Raw genomic sequence first — 12673 nt, forward strand, 5'->3', positions numbered from 1 at the left:
CCTTTGCGGGGTTTTGGGGAAAAAGTTAACTGCCGATTTCCTCAGAGCTGCGGGGGGCGGGGGGGGGGGGTGTGGAGGGATGGGAACGGGGGTTTTGGGGGAACAGGAAATGTCTTCTGGAAGGGACGGTGTAAGATGGCATTGTAAGGAACTAGATTCTCAGATTTGGAGGGGAAGGTTGGCAGTAAGGGCTCTGAGTGGGCCTTGGCTTTCCAGCTAAGACCCTCGGCATGAGGAAATAATCCTGCTCTCCCCCTCCCTGCCCTAGAGCAGTGAGAAACCCTCAGAGCTCTGTGTATGTGAGTGTGTGTGTTGGGGGGGGTGTCTCCTTCATGGGTGGCCCCGGGCCCCACTCTAGGCGGAAATCCTGCCCTGGGTGCTGGGGTGGCTCCCTGAGCCCTGGGGCAAATGTGCTTAGCAGTTGGAGAGCCCCATCCCCGACCTGGTGGGCCTCCTGGCCCTGGTAGGTGGCATCTGGTGGTGGAGGCCTCCAGGTGGTTGGCTCTTGGCCCAGGGCAGGCTGGCAGCCCCGGTGGGTCCTGTCTGAGGGAGGGGTAGGAGAGGTTGTCTGGTGGTGAGGGTGGTCTGAGCCTCTCCCCTGAGGTGTGCTCATACCCCCTCTGCCACCCCTGCTCTGCACCCTGGGGGCTGCCTGTTGGAGACAGTTTGGACTTGGGTGAAGTTCCTGAAGTTTCTCTCTGGACAGGTCAGGGCTTGCTGGTTTTCAGGCTACAGAAGGGTTCTGAAGGCCAGGCCCACAGGTCTAGGGTGCCTGGCGCTGTCCAAGGCGCCTGGGCAGGTCGGGCCTGGTCATTCCTCTTTGTGAAAGTCTGTCGGTCCTGCGAGGACCCTAAGCCTCTCTAACGTCTGCTGAGACCCCTCTGTCACTCCTGGTTTGTGACCTGGCTCCGTGGGGCAATGTGAGCTCACTTTGGGCAGAGTCAGGGGTAGAAGGCTGGGGTTTAGGGGTTCAGGGCTGCAGAACTCGGCATGTCTGGGCCAGAGGGTACCAAGCCAGGCATTTTTCAAATGGAGAAAACAAGTCCAGCGGGGGGAAGTGACTTGCCCAGAGTCGCACTGCCGGTTAGGAGAGCTGAGACAGGGACTCTGGTGTTCAGATTTTCACATGTGGGCTCTTTCCAGTGTTCTCTGTTGGGGGCCCTGACCCCTGGAAGACTAATTTGGGCTAGAACTGGACTGGAATGAGAGAGCACTTCCGCCTTCACTTTTACTCCTGCCGCCCACTGTCAATCCTGCCTGGATGAGTGGAGCTTTACAGTTTGCGTGTAGTGCATGGCTGTTGTCACATCAGGTTCTCCCAGAAACTTGGGTGGGTGAAAGTGTCAAGGTGGGTATACTTAACCCTGTTTTAAAATTTAAGAAACTGAGGCTTGGAGGGGTTGATTAGCGGCAGAGTAGGCCTAAAACGTAAGCTTCCGGACTCCTTGTCCAGGGAGCCTTTTCCTGGGTGGACTTTGGTACTTGCGGACAGGTCTCTTTCCCAACTTATAATTTTTGATCGTTCACATTCTTCTGCTGACTCCAGTGACTGTGTACAAAAGCTAGAAGCCCACCCACTAAAGAATGTCAGAACTGGAAAGGCCCCGAGTCATCTGGGCTCAGAGGGGAAGCCACTAGCTTGAGGTCACCCAGCAGTTAGGTCCCAGCTAGGACCAGAGCCCTGGCCTTCTGTCTCCCTTTCTCTGTGAGACACTCTGAGGGAGAGGGAACCACTCTACCTTCTGCCAGACTCCACTGGGCCCAGGAGAGCAGTGATTGCTGGTGGTGGTGGTGATGAGGCTGTGGACACTATAACTTGGCAGAAACCTGGGTTTGTTGCAAGGGCTGAGGAATAGGCTATCGTGGTCTTGGGGAATGGAGGCCAGATGGCCCCAGGTAGAGAGGAAGCTGGTGTGGGGGTGAGGTGTGGACTGGGCCTGAAGCCAATCTGGCCCCAGCCCTTCCCTGGGCAGACGCTTCCCTGCCTTCTGTAAAGTGAGAGTCATTCCTTCCTTCATCCATTCATCTCTATCCATTAGTTCACTCATTAGTTTGCTAGATTATTCCTTTATTCTTTCATCTTACGTTCCTTAGTTTATTGGTTAATTTCAGTAGTCATCCATCTGCCCACCGCCTCGTCCATCCATCCATCCATCCATCCATCTCTCTGTCCATCCATCCATCCTTCCATCCAGTCCCTGGTTTACCTAGCCCAGGTTGGGCATCCATGAGAGGTGCAAGTGTAGTCCTCCAGGACTCCAAAGGCAGCAGGGTGCAGAAAGCACCAGCTAGGGCAGTATTCATGGGTGCCTACATCAGTCCCCAGGGAAGGTCTCTTGGAGAAGCAGAGTCTCGAAAATACCGCAGGCCGTTTCAGAGACTGTTATGATGAATCTGGGTCCTGGGACCAAGACCCATTTGTGAATTAAACTTGACAGTTTATAGAGTGTGGTATATGGCTTGTGTGACCTTGGGCACATTCTTGCCCTCTCTAAGCCTCAATTTCTTGATCATTAAAATGGGGTAATCTCTACGAATCTCTCATGGCTCGTTGGGAATGATCACCAGAATGTCTGCGACATCTCCCAGCCCTGGCCAGGCATGTGGTAGGAGCTCTGTGTACACCAACTGAATTATAAGCATTTGTCGATTACTGACTGAGGCCCTACCTTAATTTTGAAAACCACTGTGGTGTTTTCAGAATGAGCCAAATGATTTGGGGACCCCAAAAGCCTTTTTCAGCCTTGTCATTCCCCTGCTGAAACTCTTTGAATATTTCCTGAGCATTTTTTTTTTTTAATGCTTGCTTTATTTACTTGTTTCATGATTAATTAATTTGTTTTTTGGCCATGCCTGTGGCATGCAAAAGTTCCTGGGTCAGGGACTGAACCTGTGCCATAGCAGTGACCCAAGCCATAGTAGAGACAACACCACATCCTTCACCCACTGTGCTACTGGGAAACTCCTCCTGGGCATTTTGAAGAACAAAAATCCAAAGTCCTTGTGGGCCTACAAGGCCCTTCACGTCAGCTCCCCCTTTGGCCCAGTCTCAGCACTTCCAGCCACACTGACTTCTTTCCACCCCTCAAATTTACCAAGCCTGTTGGCAGGGCCTGGGATGCCTGCATGGCTGGCACCTTCTCATTTCACAGATTTTGATCTGTTGGGGCTTCCCTGGCCACCCGCTCTGTAATAGCTTCCCATCATCACTCTTGGTCACATCAGCCCCTTTTTCTTTTCTCATACAGCTCTTATTAATATCAAGAACTTTCCCATTTATTTATTTGCCCTTCCTGCCTGTCTACACAGCTTGCACAAGCTTAAGCCTTATGCCGGCAAGGGGGCAGGTGGGTCCAGCATGGGCTGGCTGTAGCTTTCATGGAGGTGAGGAGATGCTGGGGAGCCTGGGTGTGCCGGGGGCCTGGGCTGCAGGGCAGCGCCTGGGAGATGAAGTGACACCAGGCTCTGCCCTCTGCGGAGCCTCTGGGCTGTTGTCAGGAAATAACGAGATGATTAAATCATGGGATCTAAGAATCCCGGTCTCTTCCAGTCTCAGAACTTTAGCATCTGAGGCGCTTTCCCCCCACAGAACCTTTGACACTTGGAGTCTGCACTTGGTCCAATCTGGGATTTAGACCTTTTCAAAGAGGCTCTCACGGCCTTGCTTAGCTAGTGGCCGAGAGCTTTCTTTGTGCCAGGCCATGTTCCAAAAGGCTTTAGAAATGTTGTCGTATTTAATCCTCGTTGTTATTCCCCCCAATTTACAGCCAAGGAAATGGAGGCGCAGAGAGCTTGGGGCATCTGCCCAAGTTCACAGAGCTCATTGGGCGCGTTGTGGGATTTGAACTCCTCCTTGGAATCCCACGGCCGTTGAGGGGAAGCCCAGCCTGACCCAACCCCTGCGCAGAGCGGGAACCCCCTTCCCACATCCTTGACCAAAGGGCCTCTGACCTCCACTCGAGTGGCGGCGAGCTCCCTTCTCACAGGCCCTCCAGCCCTCCTTTGTCAGACAACTGTCCTTGCTGGAAAGGTTTTCTTTACAAAGTGTAAAGTGCTACACCTCCCCTGTGAATAACACCTGGGAAGTGATGTTAGTGATATGGTTTCCCAGTGCTTTTGACCTTTTGGTTTCACGACTCCAGTAGCTCCTTTCTCCCTTCTGGGTTGTGAGCTCCGCGAGGACAGGCCGCCTCGCTGCCTGGTGTCAAATGGATGAATGAATGAGTCTGCGGACGGAGCCTGCACCCCAAGCCCCTCTCTCTGTAGCACCGTGCTAGGCCCTTGCCCAGGGTGTTGGACAGGCTTGGTGGACTTGGGGAAAGAGGACAGCGATCTCTCCGTGTAGCCCCATGGATCCTCAGTTCTTGGAGAACCATTCGAGATCTAAAGTCACGTGCTAATTAGAGCAAGGTAGACCTCATAGATGATCCAGCCCAACCTGAGTCTGTGCCCTGGGGAAACTGAAGTGGGAAAGGAGAGGCTCAGGCCCTGTCCAGGGCCATCTGCACCTCCCAACGCCTCACCTGGTGGGCTCCCCTCTCCCTGGGGCCAGCAGGCTGCTGCAGTATGTGCCTTGGGGCTCAAAGGCAGCGACGCCCTGGTTGGCTCACTCTGTTGCAGCCGCCTCCTCATCTCCATGATGGGGCTAAGATTCCTGGACCCGCAGGGCTGCCAGAGGACTCAGCGCCCCACTTGGACTTGGGTGGGATTGAGGAGTGGAGGTGGATTGGGGGGCTATGGGTTTGGCTTCCGGGAACCCAGGGCTGGGGGCAGGTTTTGGAGGCTGGGGAGGATGGGGAGGATGGGGAGGGGGCCGAGGAGTGTCTTGAGTGGGTAAGGTGTGTAGGGAAGGCCAGGGGATTTCGCTCTGTGGCCCAAAGCGTCCTGCTTTATCCGTGCCTGGTCCCTGCCCTGTCCGTGTGGCAGGCCCTCCTTAGGGGTGGTCCCTACTATTTGGGTCTTTCTCCAAGCTTTGGGCAAAGGCTTCACACTCCTTGAGGGGACAGTCTAGTCATTTCAGGTTCCTAGGTTCAGTGCAGGCTGGGTGAGCACACCCCCAGACACACCCAAACACACACACTCGCACATATTCCCACCATCAGCCTTTCCACTACCACCCGTGACCCTGTTCCCTCTGCCCCACTTTTGCCAATTTGAGGTGCTCCCCTGCTACTTCAGAAACACCACCAGAGGAGTTCCCATCGTGGCTCAGCGGAAATGAATCTAACTAGCATCCATGAGGATGCAGGTTCGATTCCTGGCCTGGCACAGTGGATTAAGGATCCGGCATTGCCATGAGCTGTGGTGTAGGTCACAGATGTGGCTTGGATCTGGCATGGCTGTGGCGTAGACCAGTGGCTACAGCTCCGATTCTACCCCTAGCCTGGGAACCTCCATAAGACACGGGTGTGGCCCCAAGAAGACAAAAGAAAAAGAAACACCACCAGAGATGCCCTGAACTGGGCCTACGGGAGCCGGGAGTTCAGGAGACAGGTCCCCCAGGGTGTGCATGCACACACATGTTACATCTATGTCACATAGGAACACGTTCCTATGCTCCTGCCACCCACAGACTACACATGTGTCCATATACCCACATGCACCCCCCAGGAAACCACACGCAGCTGCCTGCCTGCCCCCCCTCGTGTGCTTCCACACAGGTCCACGCCATGTTTGTCACCTGCACAAAGGCATCTTTGTGCTCGTGTGTATTTCACCTGCAGGGATGCAGCCTCATTCTGGCCTTGCACACAATCCCTCCCGCACACCTGGGCACTCGTGTGTGCCCGTGCCCTGCCTGGACCTCCTGCTTTCATTCAGCCTTACTTCTTGAGCATTTACTACCTACCAGGCTGCACTCTTGATGCTGGGGACAGAGGTGAGGAACGCTGATGTAGTCCCTACCCGGTTTCAGGAGGCTGACAGTGGACAGACAGCAGTGATGATGTGATTGCAGATTGGTGGCTGCTGGGAAGGACCCGCTTTTCTGTGACGAGGGCTTCCCTGCAGCCTGGTGCCTTTAGATTTACTATAACCCGTGACGATCATGGCGTGTGTAGGGCAGAGGTGCTTCTGGGAGGAAGTGTTATCGGAACTGGCTTGAGGTTTTCCAGGTGAGGACGTTCCAGGCAGAGCGAACAGCCGAGGCAGAGGCCCCGAGGTGGGAAATCCAGGAACACGCAGAAGGCGTAGCGCTGAGACCTGGGGGAGGGTGTACGAGACAAGGAGGGGGTGGGGCCTCGTCTGCCAGGGGCCTGTCTTAGGTCTTCCCTGGCCTCTGCCCCAGCTCGCAGGGCCACCCCCGGCCCTCCCGGCCCCCGCCCCTGACCAGCCCAACCCTCCCTTTGCTGCCTTGCCCTGCTCGGGGCCCACTTGTCTGCTGGCCTCTACCCCAGGCCTGAGCCCTGTCTGTCCTGTCCTACAGGCTGCTCACCCCAGGATCCCAAGGCACAGCCTGAGAACAGGCTCTGACCACCTGCTGGGGGTTCCCGGCCTGGGATCCCTGGGACCTGTCTAGAAAGCTTCTGGGAGCCAGGCCACAGCTGGGGTTCAGCAGCTGGCTCTCTTGCCTTGAGGGTTGATCCCAGACCTGGTTCTCCACCACTGCCAGGCAGCCCCCTCGGTCCCCAAAGGCTCCCAGAGTTGCCGTATACCCCACCCCCCAGCCCAGCCGACGCCACTGGTTGGTCATGTTTCCACGTGGGTCTTTGGGATGTTGGGAAAGGCTCCCACGTGTCTTGGAGAACCTAATAACGAAACCACAGCAACCAGCGCAGAATCCTTACTGTGGACCAGGCACTGTTCTAAGGACTTTTTATTAACGCATTGAATCCTCACAATGACGCAGTTATGGAGAGACCGTTGTCACCCCCAGTTTGGTAACCATCTCTGTGGCTTTGACCTAGGGTGTCTTGTTCCAGGAGCTGTACTTTTAACCCCTCAGTGGCCACATAGCCCCTCAGAGGGTCCCAAAACCTACTTCACTAGTTGAATCTCTTTGTTCTAGAGAGGAAGGAATACAGGCCCAGTGAGGAAATGGACTTCGCTGAAGGTCACACAGCGAGCTGATGGCAGAGGCTTCCAGTGCCCCCCGCCCTCACCAGCTGCATGGCCCTGGTGGGTTCCATCTCCTCTGAGCCTCATCCCTGACCCCCAGCAAGGAAGAGATTGCCCTAGAAGCCAGCAGGGACCTTTGGGAGATGCGGGGAGTGGCGGCTGCGGTTGAGAAGGGACACGGGGTGGAGGCTTTGGGGTACCCTGGGTACACGCTTGGTAGTAAGTCATTAAGCTGCTCATTTTTGTTCTGAGCATTTTTCTGAATGTGTATTATATTTCAGAGTGTTCACAGAGTCCACGCCACAGGGCCATGGGGAGCCTGGATGAGAAATGCTTTTAAAGCATCTAAAAGTACCTGGTACGAATAAGAAGTAACTTATTCATATTGTCATTTCACGCTGGCAGAAGGAGTTCCCAGTGGGGATGGGAGCCGGGGGTCTCAAGGGGAAATGGAAGCAGAGAAGGGCGTGTGCTCCAAGCCTGCAGAGTGTTCTCTCAGCCCTGAGAAGGCTGTCATGGCTTATTCCCTGGTGGGGGCACTGAGGCTCCCAGAGAGGGTCACCACCCTGGGTGTCTCTGGGTGGCTGGTGGAGAGGGAGGGAGGGGCAGGGAGGGGAAGGGGCAGCATCCCAGCTCCCCCTGACCAGCTGCCCCCTCCCGCTCTGATCAGCCCCACCATCACAATGAAAACAGCCCTTCCCGGCCCTGCAGGGCTGCGGAAACCAGCCTAATTGGATCCAGGACCCTCGGGAGCCTGGTTCCTCACAGGAAGTTCCCAGGAGCAAGTTTCTGAGGCTGGCCTGGATCTTGGGGGTGGGGTGGGGTGCAGCAGCTGGGACTCCAGGCTGCAAGGAGTGGGGGGCACATGGAAGGCAGAACGGTCGTGAGAGGAGAACTTTGAGTACATGAGGGTCCCAAGGTCTGGGAGAATGGGGAAGCTCAGCTTCTCTCTCCTAGACCATCTCCTGTTTGTCCCTTCCAGGCCGTCCTTCTGGCCCCATGATGCTGTATCCATTGAAAACCTTGACCGTGGCCTTTCCCTGCTCAGGGACCCTTGAGCATGGCCCCCATGGCCTTCGGTTCAAGTGCGTTAGCCTGGAACTCTGGCTCTTTATGAACTGCCCTGGCTCTTTATGAACTTTCCCTCCTGCCCTGGGAGCCCCTGCACTGGGCCCCTACCTGGCCAGACCTGAGCCCTGTGCTCTCCGGCCTCCAGGCCTTTGCACGTGCACTTCTTCCCACCCGGCCTGCCCTTCCCTGGTACCCTCTCTCTTGACATCTCCCCTTCCCACCATCAGTAGGTCCCACACCTTCGTGCAATCTGTTCGTGCAGTCTCTTCATCCCTCAGCTCATCTTCCTGGGAACGCCCCTGCCTCTAGCCCAGCCATACCCCAGGGGTACCTCGTTGCCCCTCCCTGGGGCAGGGGCCATCTCTGAGAACGCTTTGCTGTCCTAGGAAGCTAGCAGCTTTCCATGTCTTTGCACACACGGCCCCTCTGCTCGGGATGCTCCCCCTGCACCCTCACTCTCCTGGTGGACTTGCCTGTCTTTCCCGTCTTCAAGGCCTGCGTAGACAGAGGCCCCTCCTCCCAGTGGGGTCCCTCTGTGAACATTTATCGAGCAGTTTCGGTGAGCCAGGCAATTGAGCACCTACTGTGTGGCCCGCATTAGGCTCTGGAGCTGCAGCAACGGCCCTGTCCTTGAGGGTCACGGCTGGAGGAAGTAGTTAGAGGTGTGATACGGAGGTGGGGTAGGGAGACTGCAGGGGGGCTTGGGCGTATGTAACAGGAGAGGATCAGAGTGACCCTTAGCTGAGACCTGAAGGAAGAGCTGAGCGAGCTGTGCCCCCGAGTCTGGGTTTGGAGTTGTAACCAAGAACCAGACCCAAGTCCTGAATGCAGGGAGCTCACAGCCACCTGGGGGCCTGGGCGGACAAGTAACCGGGCAATTCTAGGGGAGTGGGATTAGTGCTTTGGTCGGGGGAGCCCAGGAAACTGGGAGCTCAGGGGAGAGAGGCTGCAAATACAGCCTAAGATGGGGGTAGGACAGGGTGGTCAGGAAGGTATCCTCAAGGCAGTGACACCTCAGCTGAACTGATGGTTGATGGACACCTGACAGGGTCCCAGCTCGGGGAGGAACCCCATGTGGGAAGGCACAGCCTGTGCAAAGGCACGGTGGCACGGGAGAGCCACTTGCTTTGGGAGCCAGCAGGTAGTTTAGTGAGGCCAGTGGGAAGGGGATGTACCTTTGGGGATGCACGTGGCCAGCAAGGCCTCCTTAGCAAAGGCCCCTGGGCCACACTAGGGAATTTGAACTGTACCCCAGAAGTTATGGGAAGCCAGTAGGGATTTTAAGTGGGAGCATGAGTGAGAAAGCAGGCAGCTTTCCTTTGTTTGGCTTGGTCCTTCCCCCTAAGTCCTCAGATAGGAAGGGAGCCGCTCTCTGCACTCTCAGCTGGTGTCTGGGGTGGGGCTCAAGTTCACCATGGGACTGTGGGCAAGCCCCTGGCCCTCTCTGAGCCTCTCTCTCCTCCTGAGTAAACCTGCAGGGCCTGAGGCCAGAATCCTAATGGGGCTGTAGGCAGGGGCCCGGGTATCTTCCTTGGTCAAAGCTGGCTGAACCTTTAGTTTTATTAAAAATATTCCATGAGGAGTTCTCATCGTGGCACAGCAGAAACGAATCCGACTAGGAACCATGAGGGTGCAGGTTCGATCCCTGGCCTCGCTCAGTGGGTTTAGAATCCAGTGTTGCCATGAGCTGTGGTATAGGTTGCTGACGCAGCTCAGATCCCACATTGCTGTGGCTGTGGTGTAGGCCTGGCAGCTGTAGCTCTGATTGAACCCCTAGCCTGGGAACCTCCATATGCCACGGGTGTGGCCCTAAAAAGAACACACACAAAATGAATAAATAAAAATATTCCATGAAAAGGCACATGGCCACACTTCAGAAAAGTCAGAAAATAGGGAAATGAAATAAACCAAAACCCACCCCCATTTCTGTCCCCACCCCAAGCCTGAAACACACCCCTGTTAGCATTTTGGTGTTTCCTTGCCATCTTTTCTCTCAGCACCTGATTTTCATGATCAGTGTCATTGCTCTATCTGTACAAATAATTTTAAAAAATCTTCCTGTTCCCCCCCCCAATTAATGTTGTATCATGAGTATTCTCTAAATGACTGCAGTGTGGTTTTAATCCTTTCTAATGGATCTGGTGTCGGGGTGGAAAGCATGGGCTCCGGAGCCTGACTTTCTGGGTTCAAATTATACAGGCAGTGCTTGACTTGGGGTAAGTTACCTGATCTCTCTGTGTTGCAGTTCCTTGGTGGGTTGATGTGAATGTGAAATGGGTAAGCATTATAATGCCAGTCAACACTGGCTATTATTAACGACCGTAGACTGTGTCACTGTGTTACATGATTTACAGAACCATCCCCTTGTTGTTTAAAATTTTGGCTGTTCCAGGTCTTTGCTTCTGTAAAAAAAAAAAAAAAAAAAACACAAAAAAAAAAAACACTGAAGCAAACAGCTTTGTGCATAAAACTTTGTCTATATTTAGGGTGTTTTCTAGGGACAGATGACCAAGAATAGGATTGCTAGGCCGGGAAGTCTGAAAATTTTTATAGCACTTCTGACACATTATTGCCAGATTGTTTTCAGAAATGATTGTTCCAATTTACCCTCCCAGCAATAATGCATGGGAGTGCTAATTTCACCGTACCCTCACCAGCATTGGGTATTGTTGTTTTCTTATTGCTTTTTGTTATTTTAACATGCGACATCTTTAATTTTCGCTGCTAGGGATGCAGAACCATTTTCTGTGTGTCTTAGCTGTTAACAGCTAGGTTGGTCTGCTGGTCTTTATAGCACGCTGCCTCTTCTCAGATCAGTTAGGAAGATAGGGCTTAGATACAGGAAATAAGGAAGAGTGTAACACAGGCAACAACGTAGAGCCAGAGTGGGTGGCAGGGACTCAGAGGAGGGGGAGGGGACTTTCCTCTATCCAGGCCATGACGCTTTCAGTTCCCTCCACCTAGACCATTCATTCAGACATTTATCAGGTACTGTTTGGGGCTTAAAAGGTAAAGGACTTGGCCTTGATTCTGCCCTGACAGAGAGCATGGCCAACAGCAGAGATGGACAAGAAGTCAGGCAGAAAATGGAGTGACAGGTGTCTGATGAGGGAAACTTACACAAAGGGAGCAGAGAGGAGAGGCAGCCAACACAGCCCAGCAGGTGGGGGTGGAGCAGTCCCGGAAGGCCTCTAGGAGGAAGTGGCCTGTAAACTAGGGCCTGAGGAATAAATTATAGTTAACCAGTGAAGTGGGGAAGGCCAAGGGCTCCAGGGAGAGTGGCAGTCTGACTGAGGTAAGGCAGTGAGAAGGAAGGGGAGCACTGGGGGAGCGCTCAGTCTGGCTGGACAGGGTGGAGGGTGGAAACAACCCCATAGGTCAGCGAGGGGCCGGACATGGAAGGCCTAAGGAATCTACTAGACCTTGTCTGGAGGGCAGGCAGGAGCCATGGAAGGTTCTCAGTAGGGTTTTTTGTTTGTTTGTTTGTTTTGTTTTGTTTTTTTTAGGGCCACAGTGTGGCATTTGGAAGTTCCTAGGCCAGGGGTTGAATCAGACCTGTAACCGCCGGCCTACACCACAGCCACAGCCACACCAGATCCGAGCCACGTCTGCGACCTATACCACAGCTCACGGCACCGCCGGATCCTTAACCCACTAAGCAAGGCCAGGGATTGAACCCACGTCCTCATGGATACTAGTCAGGTTCGTTACTGCTGAGCCATAACGGGGACTCCCTCAGTAGGGGAATGTTTCGATCTGCTTCGTATCTTAGAAAAGTCACAGTACTGCAGTAGAAGGGAATGGGGCGAGTGGGCAGAGGTGAGGAACCCTGGGAGGAGGCTCCATAACTGAGCCCAGAGAGGAAGGGGGCCTGGATCACGGCAGGGAAGGGGCTGGGGGGGGTCTCCCCTGTGGAACCCTAACCAGCTTCAAAGTGCCGTCACCTCTGCCAGGCAGCCCTTGCTGACATCTGCCATGACCCACCCAGGTCATGTGTGCCTGGAGCATGGGGTCTCTGCAGGGCCCGGCTGGCGAGGGTCCGTCAAGCCCCCGCCATCCCTGATCCCCTCTGTCCCCCTTGCTTCTCCCTCCCTCCAGACCTTCCATGCGTTACCCCCACCCCCTTGGCTACCAACCACTTTCTTTCCCTCTTTTTTAAAAAGAATAAATTTATTGTTTTCATTATGAAAGGAACAACAACATAGCCAGGGATCCGCAAATCAGAGAAACAAAGACAAAAAAAAAAAAACCCCAGCTCATCTTCAGCCGCCTCTCCCAGCACTCCCAGCCTCCTCTGGGCGTGGTTCCCTGCAGCCTGCCTTTTCTGACGCAGGTTTTTATTTTTGCCTCCTTGTAATCATAGTATCCCGACAATTTTGGGTCCTGTTCTCTCCCATTTGCTTTGTTGGAAGCTAGTTCCCCTGTGGCCAGGGGGTCTGGGCACATCTCACTTTTTAACATCTCTGGTCTGGTGTGGGGAGCGGGGGACAAAAGTTGCTTAACGGCACCCTCTGTCCTGCAGCGAGTAAGGCTGAGCACACTCCCC

The 12673-nt window shown here is 54.4% G+C and overlaps 1 protein-coding gene and 1 long non-coding RNA gene across 10 annotated transcripts in view; one reads left to right on the top strand and one right to left on the bottom strand.

The window, feature by feature from the left end:
• Nucleotides 1-12673, top strand: part of ZNF362 (zinc finger protein 362) — a 41386-nt gene that overhangs the window by 1034 nt on the left and 27679 nt on the right. For 2 of the 9 annotated variants that reach the window (XM_084963781.1, XM_021095852.2), the window contains exons 2-3: nt 7007-7116; nt 7338-7414. The exons of 3 other annotated variants lie outside the window; for them this stretch is intronic. Coding sequence is in view for 3 of the 6 variants with exons in the window: in XM_021095852.2 (XP_020951511.1) it covers nt 7108-7116; nt 7338-7414 (86 nt within the window). In the remaining 3 variants the exon portion in view is untranslated. Of the gene's footprint in view, nt 1-65; nt 4411-7006; nt 7117-7263; nt 7415-12673 lie in introns of those variants that run through there. 4 more of the 9 variants (XM_084963783.1, XM_084963780.1, XM_084963778.1 and 1 more) reach the window with 3 other exon arrangements.
• Nucleotides 2787-12376, bottom strand: LOC146402658 (uncharacterized). The gene is made up of 2 exons (XR_014807447.1): nt 11712-12376; nt 2787-9854 (listed from the first exon to the last, which is right to left on the bottom strand). It is a non-coding gene; the product is annotated as an uncharacterized LOC146402658 (long non-coding RNA).

The sequence above is a fragment of the Sus scrofa genome, chromosome 6, assembly GCF_054392235.1.
Source record: "Sus scrofa isolate SSC_HxYL_T2T_F1_AM1 chromosome 6, Sscrofa_HxYL_maternal_Yorkshire_Landrace_v2.0, whole genome shotgun sequence".
Lineage (NCBI taxonomy): Eukaryota > Metazoa > Chordata > Mammalia > Artiodactyla > Suidae > Sus > Sus scrofa.